The sequence below is a fragment of the Xiphophorus hellerii genome, chromosome 1 (assembly GCF_003331165.1).
Source record: "Xiphophorus hellerii strain 12219 chromosome 1, Xiphophorus_hellerii-4.1, whole genome shotgun sequence".
Lineage (NCBI taxonomy): Eukaryota > Metazoa > Chordata > Actinopteri > Cyprinodontiformes > Poeciliidae > Xiphophorus > Xiphophorus hellerii.
This window is the reverse complement of record NC_045672.1, coordinates 8,915,840-8,930,116: the sequence shown is the minus strand read 5'-3', so window position 1 is coordinate 8,930,116 and position 14,277 is coordinate 8,915,840. Positions and strand designations below refer to the sequence as shown.

Sequence of the window (14,277 nt, the reverse complement as noted above, 5' to 3'; positions counted from 1 at the left end):
GCCCAGTGGCTCTTTGTTGCTCTGCTAATGCTATGCTAATTGAGCATTTAGCCTTTTGGCTTTGGCTGCGCTTATATACACACGCAAGACAGTGAGAGCTGCATTACATCACTTTTGTGCATCACTTGTTTCCTCTGAAGACCTGGTGGGAAAACTTAAAGCATGGGTTATGATAGACTGAAAACAGGAATCTGAACAACATTAGCTGTTGCTGTATGGTCACTGTAGTTTAGGAAAGGCATAAAGCCAGTTTTTAGAATTTTTCAAGTCGGTGAGGATTAAATGTTTGATGTGGAACCACCTGATTTATTTGTATGGTTCCTACATTGTCTTGAATACTCTAGAAAAATATGAGATTTAATTCTATCCAAATATAGAAGTGTAAAGAAAGAAGAATCAGTCATGGTAAAACATTTGTCTTGTTATGGACTTTTTTCTTATTTGGTTAAAGTAAACAAACTCTCAAAAAGGATCAACACATTTATATTTATGTTACAATTGTTAGGTTTTTGTCCAACTCATGCATTGTTTTGGTTTCTGACTTGTGTGTGATCAGGAGTCAAAATCTGTCAGGTTTCATAAGAGTGAAGTTGGACAAACTGTGATCAGAGCTTAATTTAATGGGAACGTTTTTGTAAAAAAAAGTTTTCAGGTAATAAATACGCAATCAAATTAGAGTAGATGGGAGATTTGTTGAATATATGCCTGAAATAAATGAAAATACTTAACTCCGACAAAAATAAGATGATAGTTTAACTACATGGTTGTCAAGTAGTTTGTTTAAGGTACAAAATAGAAATCTGAAAATACAAAGTCACAGGTTACAAGCTGTGTTTAGTCAGTTCAGATCTATAAAATGATTAATTTCAATGTTAAAGCTGATATAAGTCCATATACCAAAAAAAGCTGTGAAATAGCCCTTTACCACACTGATGAGTTAGAAGCTAAGTTTCATGCTAATGTTAAAACTAAACTAAGTTAACGTCTCAGACATTATAGTAACCAGAAACGGTTTGATTCATATGTTTCACTCTGTGCATCTGCTCCTTCTCTGCATAATGCAAGCACTCAGATTACATTCTTCTCTCTCTTTTATCTCCTCGCGTTTTATCTCTTTCATCTTTTACCTCTATTTTTTTTTCTCTCTTCACACCTCCACTCCTGTGATGAGAACACACAAGGAATTGTTTTATTTCTACCTTCAGAGTATTCAACTCCAAAAATAAAACACAAACATGCCCTCATTGCTCTTTGGAGGGAATTGCGTTTTTTTTACTGCTCGCTTTCTGGTTTGTTGTCCAAGTTTGAGTTTCCTTCCAAGTTCTCTTAAGAATAAAAACAATTATCTTTAAATAGGCACATCATGCTTCATTTTACCAGATGTAGTTTTCTTGTATTTCTCATGAACTTTTTATTTTCCATAAAGTCCAGGATTGCTGCATTCTCCCATTTTAATTTTATTACAATAATTTCTTTCTTGCAAAGCTCATAAATAGGAGATTGGGAGTGGGAAACATGAAAAAGCAATACAAAACAGACGCTTTTGCTTGATATAACACTTTGAAACCCCTGCATTGTTTATTTTGGTATATGTCATTTCCGGTTCTCAGTTCATTCTGCGTCACACAAAGTGATCTGATGTTCCGGGAGCTGATAGCAAGTTGGCTGATTATTTCCCACCTCAGCATTAGCAGGATGGGTATATGACAGACTGTGTGTCAATGCGCTGAGTGTGGAAGTGGAGTGTTTGCATGTGTGTGTTTAGTAATGAGCAGAGAAGCCTGGGGATTTGGGAAAACACTTCCCTCTTATCTTTTGCGTTCTGAGCTGCTTCGCTCTGCCTGCAAACAACTGCAGGGAGCTACTTAACATCTCTCACTGAGAATAAATAGCATGTTAGGGTTTGTGCACTGTGTAACTTAAGCAGTCTGTGTTTGTGCTGCTTTTTAATCACTTCATGTGGTAAATGGCAGGATGTGTATTTTTTTTTATTGACGTACGAAAATCCTTTCCCCGACCACATAATAGTCCAGTACCTTTCCAAATATACAAATTTAGTCGTTTTGCAACACTGTCACCTTTTTAAATGATGGTCTAAAGCCATTTTTAAAAATCTGCACCTTCTTTTTTTGCCAAAATATTATTTGGGGGGCGGGATCGGGGGAAAAACTCTTGGCCAAAAAAAAAAAAAAAAAAGAGACTGCTGGTTTAATTTTTCTTTGCTCCTCCAGTGGGGTGTAATTATCGCCCTTCCTCTGATCTGTCAATCATCCATTTCTCTCTGCTACCATCCGGTTTAATCTTACACATGCAGTCACGTTTAGCACACACGCTGGTTATGCAACCACTGTGTGGCTGCAGCTGTGGCGAATCTTTGTCCCATTGTGTGTAATGGTAATGCTGATATGCCAGTGTCCTGTTCCTCAGACCAAACCGTCGCCAGAAAGAGACAAAGATGGAGTGTGTGTTAGTGCGACGCTTTGATAATCGAATTCCTTTTAAGTTTTCTACTATCTCCACACATGCACACACATTTTCCACTTCACAATTATGCACTAACACACATTGAGGTTTGTGGCTGAACATGACAGAAATGAGTAAAAGCGCAGAGGGTATCTGTACTTTTTTAAGCCAACGTAATTGTAAATCAGGAAGCCATCCGCTGACAGGCTAATTCGAATTTAGAGGTTCTGTTCTCCCTGCATGCGACTCTCTGGATTTCATGCCTGGTCGGTTTATGTGTCTGTATAATGGAATCAAATCTGATTTCTGCTCCGCTTCCTCTCGATGTCTCTGATTCCTCATCTATTGTCATTCCCAGTGAGACAAGCCGTAACTCCTCTTTCTCTTTGGGAAATCTTTTGCCCCAATCCATCAAACTCAAACCAGGAAAAACCCAATTCAGTTGAATCAACCTGAATATCTTCCTCAAGAGAACAGAATAAGTGTTTTGGTTTTTTTCCTCTAAACTTCTCTCTTGTTTTGACTGCTTCAACATTTTTTTTAAAATTAGCACTCCTTTATGTTGACGGTTCATTTTCATACTTGCATATTGACCGTTTTTGCATTGTCTTCTGCTTTGGCTGTGTTTGTTATTGATTCCATGTCATCGTATTTCACCATCCTCCTTTCATATTGCTGGGAGTTTGTTTTTTTTTTTTTCTTATCTGATCTCCTTAGTTTACTCAACCCTGTCCTGCCCTGCCCTGTGTGTTATGGCTGGTTGAACCGCAGGTCAGATGAGACTGGAGGGAGGAGAGGAGAGCCCTCACTGCTGTGATTCTTCTTCTATGACAGAGAAATTAAGTCTTTTTTCATTACCACGTTCTTTTCTGACTCTGTCATTTGCTTGCTTCCCTCCTCGCCGTCATCTGAACCATCTGGTTCTTTTCCTGCTTCCACAAGTTCAGTTATTTTTGTCTCTTTTTAACCTTGTACTTAGCCTTTTTCTGCCTATGTTTTCCCAACCCTCTCCACCTCTCCTTCCACCATCATGTCTGCTGTTTTGGTTTAGAATCTAGCTGTCGTGAAAGGGGAGGGTCCGTCAGAAGCTGTTGAATATCTTATCAGAGAGCACGTTAAGTCAACTCGCTATCTTATCTGCAGTGTAAGTGGAGATCTGCAGTCTTAGAAACATGAGAGCAGGGCTCTGGTCACAGTGTGTGGGCTTCCACATGATAAATAATGAAGAGCTCCCTGTACACTTTCAGTGTTGCCTCGGCATATTATTTATGAAAAGGCCCAGCTGAACCACAGGACAGATTGGTTATTCTAAGGAGGATTATTCATGTTGGAATCTGTCCATAAAGACGACAAGGAAGAAGGAAAGATTTGATTGTTATTTTACATCATTATTCATATGTTAAATGATTTAGACAGGGTGCGACAGGTGTGAGTATCTACTACTACGACATGTGGAGGAAGGTGTTCTGGTCACGAGGATGATTTTCTTCAGCAGGGCAAGAGATGCTGTCAGAGGTGATGGGGAGGTCGATGAAAGCTCAGCAATTCTAGAAAAAAGAAAAACTGCTAGAGGCTGCAAAGGTCATGACTCTAAGGTGGATGTTGAAATTGTTTAGATCAAGGCATATTATGTTTTAAAATAACCCAGTCTATAGACCAGACCCAAATCCAATAGAGAATCTATGGGAAATGACATATAATGTGGTGTAAGTGTCTCTCTTCTGGACCTGCAGTCATGTTCCTCTTACAAGAGGAGTAAATAGGACAAAAATAATAAATAAAAACATTTATTTTAAAGCCCCCCCAAAGTCTTAGCCTTTAAAACGGTTCCTTCCTAGACTGAGAAAAATAAACAGTTTCTGCCGTTTCAGCATCTTGTGAATTTGAGAGAACTGTGACACATTTCAGGAAAAGCATTTGACACGCTGAGTCAGCATTTTGTGTCAAAGCTTGTTGAGCTGTTTAATTGTCATGGTAAAGTCTAGTTTTCTGTATACTCCACGCACCAGTCAGTCAGTTTATTCTTAGCGTGAGGCTCATAGAAAATCAGTGCAGATTTAGAAAACTGCAAAGTCTAGTTTGCAGGAAGGATGCCTCAGTCAGGTTCCCGTCACAGACTTCTTGTGTTTTGTGCCTTATCATAAAATAAAGTGGATTAAAATATAAATGGAGTAAATGTTTTTATTTACATGCATTCAAAGTTTTAAAGGAATATCGCCAATGTAGAGACGTTAGCTGTTTTGTTTTCAGGTGAAATATATTTGCACTTTTATTTTTAATATTTAAAAAATTAAACTTATTTGTTAAAGGCTGTTTAATGACAGCTGTGGTACCTGAACAAGTACATTAATGTCTCTAATAGCACATCCACCAGCAGTTTTCCATTTGTTGCCAGAGTCCCAGAGCCGAGCTGAGAGTCCGACCCGACAGCTCCGACACGCGTGCTGCCAGAATCGATGGCTCCATTATTAGGGGGGTAACTATTGATCGGTTTGGGGCCGCTAAACAGCCAGTTTGGCCCCCTGAATAAACTGGTATCCGAGTGGGTTTGAGAGAACGGGCCAGGGTGAGGACACCTCAGCAGGAGATTGAAACTTAAGTGGTTGGAAACGGGCTTTCGGTAGGAGGATGAGGTGGTGAAGAAGAAAGAGCAGGTGGAGACCCCGGAGAATCAGACAAAAAAGCCCCTGTGCTGATTTAACTGCTGTTCGTCTGATCGTGGCTGTTTGTGATGATGAAAGAGATTTATTTTAACTTTATGTTTCCATTATAATCTAAACAGCTGTTTGTCAATCCCTTTTGCTCGACCCTCTCCACCTATCTCTCTATTCCTCTTTTTGTGGTTGCTGATCAGCTCCAGAGAGCGAGACTGACAGGAAGGGAGGGAGAGACAGCGAGTAGCCTGTTTCCATGGAAACGTGCTGAGCCAGATAAGCTTGGTTTCTTGCACTGCCGAGTGTGCGCTGAGTGGTTGCATGATGAAGGTCTGTTTTTGCTTCTTGAGAGAAGGAATGATGATTGATTAGAGTCTGATTCACTGGTCAGAACAGATGCTTGGATGAACAGACAACGTGTGTGTGCGTGTGTGTGTGTGTGTGTGTGTGCGCGTGTCAGCAAATCTGTAGTCCTTACCTCCACCTCAACGCTGTAAGTCCACGCTCTTATCAGCGGCCCTGCAGTGATTGGGATCGCCATGAGATTGCTCACCATTGCCATAGCAATGACGTCTTCTCCAAAGCCAGGAGAAGAATAACACAACTTAAGTTTTCCAGTTTGGCTTGCTTTCCTGTCAGAAACATTTTCATTAAAATGAAAATTAAAGTGGCACGTCTTCATCAGAGATCAGGTAGGGCAAGCTTTTAGCTGTCAGCCAGTCATAAATAATATAATGGAACATCACCAATCAGAGCATTGAGGTTACTTTCCAGTCTTTTTTCTTTTTGGTAAAACTTCTTGTACAAATTTGGGCTTATTCCAATTTCTCATGAACAGTTACAAAAAAAGTAGAAAAACAGCATCGAAAATATGAGGTTTATACCTTTCATTTTAGTAGCTATTAATTGTTTATATTAGTAGCAAAGAAGGCATTATGATACTTCTATGGGGGAGCAGTTGTTTTAAAGTTATCACCTTTCCAATTTTGTATCTTTTGTATCTTTATAGTAAAATAAACCCTGCCTTGGTTACTGTGGCCAGCATTGCATAAACAGTAGTTTCTATCTGTATTCCCTCCTGAATGTAGATCCTCACTTCACATCTGGCCTTCCCAGAAATGGAAAGCTCAGAACAAAGCAGAGCAGCTTTGCTGTACTCTGCCCAGCATTCCTCTGCTGAAAGTATCGCTGTCTCATTCCCTCAATAAACTGAAATATTTTAAAAAGTTCTTTCTTTATTTTTAATGGCTTCTTACTGCTTTGGACGTCATCTGACTTTGTATTTGAACATCTCACTGATGCAGCAAATGGCCAACTTTAAGCTTCACCCTGTAAGAACTTCCACACCGAAGAGTGTTGATGACAACCTTCTATATGGTGTGTTCAGATGTCTCAGCTTCTGGCTTGCTGGTCATGGTTGGTGTTAATAATGCAGGAAATCTGCCTATTCTGATCGTCACACGATTTCTATTTGCACCGTTAGAAAGACAAACAGAAAGGACGGGAACATAAATGGTTAATTATTGACGATTCCTTCACTTTTATATGCGAGGTTTGAGAAATCTAATTTGTCTGCTTTCTCAAGCATTGCTGTTAGGTTTTTTTCCCCCCTAATTTCGATCTCTAAAATTGTACTTTTGGAGCCCCATAAATATCCGTTTTTTGTAGCAAATGAATATGTAAAAGAGCGAGACATGAAGCTGGGTGAACAAAACAAAAGACTCTCTCTTATGATACATTTATCATTTTGCTATTTAGTTAGATTTTTTTCTTTCACAATTTGTCTTAGACCCACTCTTTCGTCTCTAATAAAAGATCTTGAAGACAACAAAGATTTTTTTATAAACAGAGCAGCAGCCTCTTTGCTGCTGTTTCTCTCGATGCTTGTTGTTTCTGACCGATTTTATTCTGAACAGAATCGAAGAGGCGCAACATATTGCTAATGAGAATGTCATTCTGTCTCTGCTGCAGAACTCCCAGAAGAAAAGAGGAGCACGGTCCAGCAACAAACCGGACAAGAAGCCTGCTCCACAGGTAAGTCTTAAACTGGGACTAGGGGAAAAAAACACTCACTGCTTGGAGGGGGGTTCCTCTGAGTGCTTCGAATAATCGATAAGAGAAACACACCAGCTGCCTCGGGAGCCAAAGCCTCTTAAACCTCCAAAGACATGGACATTGATCCGGCATGCATCCACACACACCACAGAAAGGAAAATGAGCAAGAAGTAAATTAGTTTTTACAAAGGTATTGCTGGTGTTTCTTCTCTGCCACTCATTATATTCTAATTAAAAGGTTTTACGTCAATGTTTTAACTTCAGAAATGTAAAGAATGGCTAATTTTTGGTCTTACGGTGCCTTGTATTGTGTTGTTCATAACCACAAATCACGACTGCCACACAATCAGAGACCATGGTTGATAAATGTGTTTCTGTTCAAGAAGTGATGATTGTCCACAAATGTCCCCCATGTCTCCTGCCTTTCTATTTCTGAATGTTCTTCTTGTCTTGCAGGTGTGCTAATTATAAACCATGCATGCAAAATTTTCATTTGCTTTGGCTGTACAGATAAAGCTTTCCACACAGGATTTAATCTCCATTTGCTCTATATTCAGTCTCCCTTGTCAGCATCATTGAAGTAACACTTCAATAGCCACAAACACTACCAAAAGAGATCATGTCCCTCTTTGTCGTCAGGTCAGAAAGGTACACATGTACAAGGTGAACACCCAGCAGAATGAAATGTGTTGAGTGTTTGCAGGTATTTCTTTTCACCAATGTCTCTGCTGCGCCGCTAAGACGTGCCTTGGCCTCCCCTTTCAAACCACATACCATAAATGGCTGTAAATTCAGCTGCCCTCGCCTCGTTTAATGTGGTTGGAACCGCTCCACAGGCTGTAAAACAAACACAGCCACAGAGCTGCTGCTGGGGAATGCGTGCACTTGGTCACCTGAGGTCAGCTGCAGCAAGAGCAGCAGGGTTTGGGATGAGAGAACGATGCATTCAGATTCAAATTTTAAAGTTTTTTTTTTTCCTTTGAAACAAGAAGGCTGAACGAGAAGTTTCCTCGACAATTTGCGAGCACATTGACGTTCCTCTCGCCGTCGAGGTAGCGAATAGTCTCTGTAGATGATAAATGATGTCTGAGACAAACCACTAATGAGCGTGTTTGCTGATGTTTTCCCCTTAGAGCCTTTTATTCTTGTAATTCAAGCAAAATACAAACGCAGCAGGACTCCGACCTCACCATTTAGTGGCTTCGGTCCACATGTCAGTCAGACAGCTTTGGAAATGTCTTTCTTTAAAGTTTAAGGAGTTTGTTGGAGAAGCTTTCGCCCTCGTCCAAGATGAGGTGAAAACACTGGTCCAGTTTGAAAAGCGCTAAAATTCATAAATTTCCAGACTTTATTTTGCTATTTTTAAATGGTACAGACTCAAAGAGGAGCAATCTTGTGCTTGAAGTGATCTGACTGGTCAGCTTGTTTTTGGCCATGCTTTGTGTGTATCTGTGCTGTCAGGTTGTCTGTTCTTCCCCGTCTGACCTCTGGAGCAGGACGAACTGCATGAAGGGCCTTTTTCCATATATGCAACTCCTTTCTCTGTAAAACGGTAAACACTCAGGTTTGATGAGTATCTGGCTGTGATGTTCCATGGGCATTAAATTATACACATAAGTGTGTAATTATTATTATTATTTTTTTTTTTTTTTTAATGGATGTATTTTCCACGGCACCGCAAGCACAAATGATTCAAGCGACACGTTTTGGTAAATGATGTGGTGGTTTTACATTTTGACACAATCATGAATCAATAACAGAAACTATTGGGAGTTGCTATCAGGGAGTGTAGCATCTTTGTCGTTGTCACCTCAGTGCTGTTCTTCCCTCTGTCATGTCACTCCAGGAAGACAATTCAGACCTGAAGTGTCAGCTCCACTTTGCCAAAGAGGAATCGGCCCTGATGTGCAAGAAGCTGACCAAGTTGGTGAAGGACAGCGAGGCCATGAAGGAAGAGCTGGCGAAGTACAGGTCTCTATACGGAGACGTCAACAGCTCGCTCACCGTGGAGGAGGTGAGAGGAGGACGGACCACTAGGACTCAAAGGCTGCTAACTGCACGACACGAGTAGTAGATAGTTGTAAACTCAGCCTGGAGAGGTGTAGAATTTAATATCAGTGTTTTACAGGTCTGAGTATGGAGACAGAAAATAAGGACGTTGAAAAATATTTGTTTTTCCAGACTTTGTTTATTCAAATGTCTTTATGTCCTTTCATCTGTCCTTCCTTCATTGTTTATTGCTTTTCTTCCTTCCCTCCTAGATCTTTCTGTTTCCTTCCATGTTTTTCATTCTTTGTTGTGGCCTTCTTTTCTTTCTTCCTTCCTTCCTTCTTTTCTTCCTTCCTTCTTTTCTTCCTTCCTTCTTTTCTTTCTTCCTTCCTTCCTTCCTTTCTACCCATGTGACTTTTCTTACTTCCTTTTTGCCCATCCATCTTTCCCTCCTTTCCTCTTTTCTTTTGTTTTGCCTCCCATGATAACAATTTTCTGTTATTGGGTCCTGGCCCCCGTCCGTCCATCCATCCATCCGTCCGTCCATCCATCCATCCATCCATCCATCCATCCATCCATCCATCCATCCATCCATCCATCCATCCATCTTGACAACAAAGAAAAATTGTATCTGGAAAAGTTTGGTATTTTAAATTTGCGGGAACTCCATAAAAAATGTTACGGCTTTGCTGCCTGTTTTGTACAAGTTGTGGCCTGGTAAACAGTCTCATTACAGCATAAGTGTATTATAGTGGTAAACTATAGCATTTCTTTTCTTCCCACAAAACACTCAAGAGGCCTATAAAGTCATTACATGTCGGTGGGTGTGCCTGAGAAAAATCCTGCAGAGGAAAAGTTGCATTGCTTTAAAAACCACCAAATCACTATAAAGCTAAACTCAAACTTTGTGTATTTTATTCAACAGATTCTTTTTTCTTAACAACTCAGTAGAATTTTAAACCCTCGTACGTGCGTGTATTAACTTTTTATTTTCCTTAAAGTCTTTAAAAGCATCTGAATAGGCAATACGGTTAATTAACATTTATCAAGACAAAGCAGGCATAAATAACAGATGAGTAAAAAAATAAAAAGCACTTAAAACGAGCAATGCAAACAGACTCTTAGCTAAACATTTTCAGGCAAACATGTGTCGAGATGCTTGAGGTCACTGTTTGCCCTGTTTGACTCGTCTCAGGTTGCCGACTCCCCACATACTCGCGAAGCTGAGGTCAGAGTTCACCTGAAGCTGGTAGAGGAGGAGGCCAACCTGCTGAGTCGACGCATCGTGGAGCTGGAGGTGGAGAACAGGGGACTCCGAGCCGAGATGGACGAAATGAAGGGCTCACAAGGTGGTTAGTCCTATTAGTTGTTTATTTGTTTTATTTTTATTTTATTTCCTTTGATTAAAAAGTAAAAAAAAATAAAAACCTGAAAAATAAATAAGATGACATATAGTCATGTCATTTGACATAATAATATTGCACAGCTCACATACTGTACACACATCAACATTAGGTGAAACTTAAACCTCACATTCTCATCATTGACTGTGCAATTATTTACACATTATTAACAATTAAAATAGCAATTATTTTCTCATTTTTTTGCCCTTTTTGCCATCCTGTACTTCCTTACTGTTCACCTGAGGTGCCAGGACACATTTTAGAACAGTTAATAAAAATCTGGAATCCAGCTCTTTCCTCATGTGAAAGTATTGGATATCTATTTAAATCTTAAATACTTTCTCTTTCAGAATTTTGTCGACAGTTTTATTTATTTATTTTTTTTCCCCAAGTTTTTTTTCTGAATGAAATGACTGTCTTTACTCCTAGACGGCCACCAAGAACTTTCTGGCGTTGGTCCAGGGACCGGGCTTGGGGGGGCCGTGGTGCTTGGCGGAGGGGCCTCGTCCGAAAACGTCATGGAGCTCCAGAGGCACCTGCAGTTTGTGGAGGAGGAGGCCGAGCTGCTGAGGAGGTCTCTGATCGAGATGGAGGAGCAAAACAAACTGCTGATGAATGAGATCAACCGCTACAAATCCGAACTCCCGCCTGCGACGTCCGCGCTGTCCGCCGAGTCGCTGATGTCTCTGACGGACGGGCTGCTGAACGACAGCCACTCGGTCCAGGACGGGGCCGTGCTCATCAGCACCGACACGCCGGCCCCTGAGGAGGAACTGAGGCTGGCGAGGCTCCAGGTGGGGGAGCTGAGCGGGAAAGTGAAGAAACTGCAGTACGAGAACCGTGTGCTGCTGTCCAACCTGCAGCGCTGCGATCTCGCCTCGTATCACGCTCCTTCTTCCTCGTCCTCCTCCTCGTTGAGGCTGGCTTTGGAGACAGATGCAGAAGCAGGAGACTCAGCCGAGTGCCTCCCTCTCAGGTTTGTGTAGATATTGTTTTCCAATGCTTCTTTCAGCATACTCTTATTGCGGGACTACTGTCTCTCTCAAGTCAAGTCAGTTTGTATAGCGCATTTCAGCAGCAAGGCAGCTCAAAGTGCTATGCACCATACAAACAATATCAGTGAATTATGAAACAAGCAGTAAACATTAAATTTTATCAAATGTCATCGTCAAAAACACCATCATCAAATTGTTGATCAGTGTTCCACATACTATTTATCAAAGACAACACTACGAGGTTTTAGCCTGGACCTGCAGGAACTCAGTGTTTCAGCTGTTTCATTGACTCACTTTATTCAAAAGGGGACAATCTGCAACTCAAACATAAATGTCACCATTTGATGCGTTGTACCACCAATGGTACAACGCTCGTACATGCGTGGACCCTTGTTAGGGCATCTTGTTGTGCCCTAACAAGATGCTCCTCTAACAATAGAGGAGCATTAAAGCTGAATGCTGCTTGTCTATGTTTGATTCTGGCTAAGGGAGCAGATGGAAGGACTTTAGAACTGGTGTGATGTGGTCCGGTATCACTATGATAGCATGCGATAATAAGCTTCTAAACCCTTGACACCGGATTTTATCTAAAATTGTGTTGTCAAGGCAAATTTATTGGTATATATGTTGTAATAATTTGAATGTTCTTGTTGCACTTCCAAACCTTTAACCAGTGATCTGTAACTACGATCTGCACAGTATTGTTGGATTATATGGTTTTGTTTACATCAGAGATTCAGCTGAGAATCAGCAGCCAAAATGTTTCGTCCAGATATTTGTCAGTAAGAACACATCAGTTAAGATTTGTGGAAAATCAGGCTAAAATCCATGCAAAAGCTGAACGTAAACAACCAGTTTGAAGATGAAGTGTGCATCTCATCTATGTAATTTGGTTCCGTTGTCACATTTAACAGCATTATCAGCATGCTGAAACAAAACTACAAATTATCTCTTTAGTTTTAGTCACTTTTCTTTTTTTTTTTTACATTTCCTTCGATACACAAATCTTCTTCCGTAACGACTACATAGGCAATAAAAGAGGTCTCTCTTGTTTCTTTATCAGCCCGCCTCATCGCAAAGAGCCAGTAGGGGGTGAGAATGACGCCATGGAGATGGAGGAACAGAAAAAGAAGATCGAGGACAACGCTGAGGCAACGACTCCGCTCTCTGGGTGCCTGGGGCAGAAGGACCGTGATGCCTTGTTGGCCATGAGGGACCAGGCTCGTTTGGTTTCCACTGCCATACATCTGCTGACCTCCCCCGAGTCCAACTGCCTGTCCTCCTCCTCCTCTCCCTCGCTGTATCACAAGGTCTGCAGCAATGAGGCAGCAGAGCCGTGTGACCTGGAGAAACCTCAGCCTCACTGCCAGGTTCGCGCCCTCGGTTTGGTCTGTTTCTGAAAGTGTCACATGAAATTTTGTAATCTTTAAATCTATTTATAAAATTCTTGCGACGACAGAAAATACATTTTCATTATTACACTACTGGATCCCCTCTATCTCCGTCGGTTTTGACAAACCGTGTGACAAAGGTTGCGCTTTCCGCTCCTCAGATCTCGGAGCTTTCCGATTTGGCGGACCGTCCTCTGGTTGGTGCTCTGACCAGCAGGCTTCAGGCCCTGCACACCCAGCTGCAGGCCTTTGTAGAGCAGGTGGATGGCCTGGGTAAACCTCCATATGGGGCGAGAGACGCTCAGGTGGAAGGGGCGTCCCCTCCAGCGTCACCCTGCGCTTCCATCCCCTGCTCCGGAGACGGCCAGGATCAAGAAAACAAAGTCGAGCACAAGGTAAAAATACACAAAGCACAGTCCTCTCCTTCACTTTTTTTTTTTTAAGTTTCATTCTTGTTGGTCTGTTGTTGTTCTAGTGCCTAAGCATTATTTTGGCCGACATCTCTCTCAGTCCCATGCCACCATGCTTTCTTTATGAGTTTCTTTGCACAGTGCAACAATTCATTTACACAGCATGCTCAAATCTGCAGCAACATCTTGCCCATATCAGCTGTTTAATTGGAGTTGCTGTTAATCCAAATTCACAATTTTCAATGCTCATTATGCATAGGTCGGAAAACTGTGGGAAGCATTCCGGTCTCTGCAGAGTCCGTGTTTTAAGTCAGATTTGAGCTGCCGGCGTAAAAACAACAACAACAAAAAAACAAAAACAAACTCTGCATGTCCTCAGCATGCTGTTTTAATGCCTTCTAACCTGTGTTTAAATGCTGCTTGGAGCCTCAAATGGAGCCAGTTGCCTGGACATAAAGAGGTTATCAAATATTGTCCGTTCACGTCAAGCAATCCCACACCCGGTTTACGTGGACTATAGGACTGTGCAACAGTGTCCATTCGTATTATACTTGGGAGGTCTATCTTTATTTGAGTTTGACATCGTGAAGTCTTAGTGGTGGTTCTTGTTTCTTTTGTGTCATGACAACTGGGTGATTTGATTGTGGGTCCGCAAACGCAATTTACAAGAAATAGTTAGAGATTCTGAAGTATCAAGAAGGGATCAGAGAGAACATTAGAACATTTAATAGTTAGTTTTTTTTTCTGGCTGGATTTTAAACCTGCACAGCTGTTTGAAAAACCTAAAGGCAAGTTTAAATTATTTCAGATCTATATTTCTATTTTGGTGGGGATTTTTTTTTATTTAAAGTAACGTATTATTGTCAGTGTAAAATTCAATAAATGAGCCAAAAAAGTACAAGAAAACTCAACAGAGA

The 14,277-nt window shown here is 41.1% G+C and overlaps 1 protein-coding gene across 1 annotated transcript in view; it reads left to right on the top strand.

The window, feature by feature from the left end:
* The window catches only part of LOC116724939 (protein SOGA1-like), a 92,552-nt gene that overhangs the window by 52,699 nt on the left and 25,576 nt on the right, over positions 1-14,277 (top strand). The window contains 6 exon segments of the mRNA XM_032570739.1: positions 7,089-7,151; positions 9,019-9,186; positions 10,357-10,510; positions 10,994-11,540; positions 12,623-12,929; positions 13,112-13,345. Of these exon segments, the coding sequence (XP_032426630.1) occupies positions 7,089-7,151; positions 9,019-9,186; positions 10,357-10,510; positions 10,994-11,540; positions 12,623-12,929; positions 13,112-13,345 (1,473 nt within the window).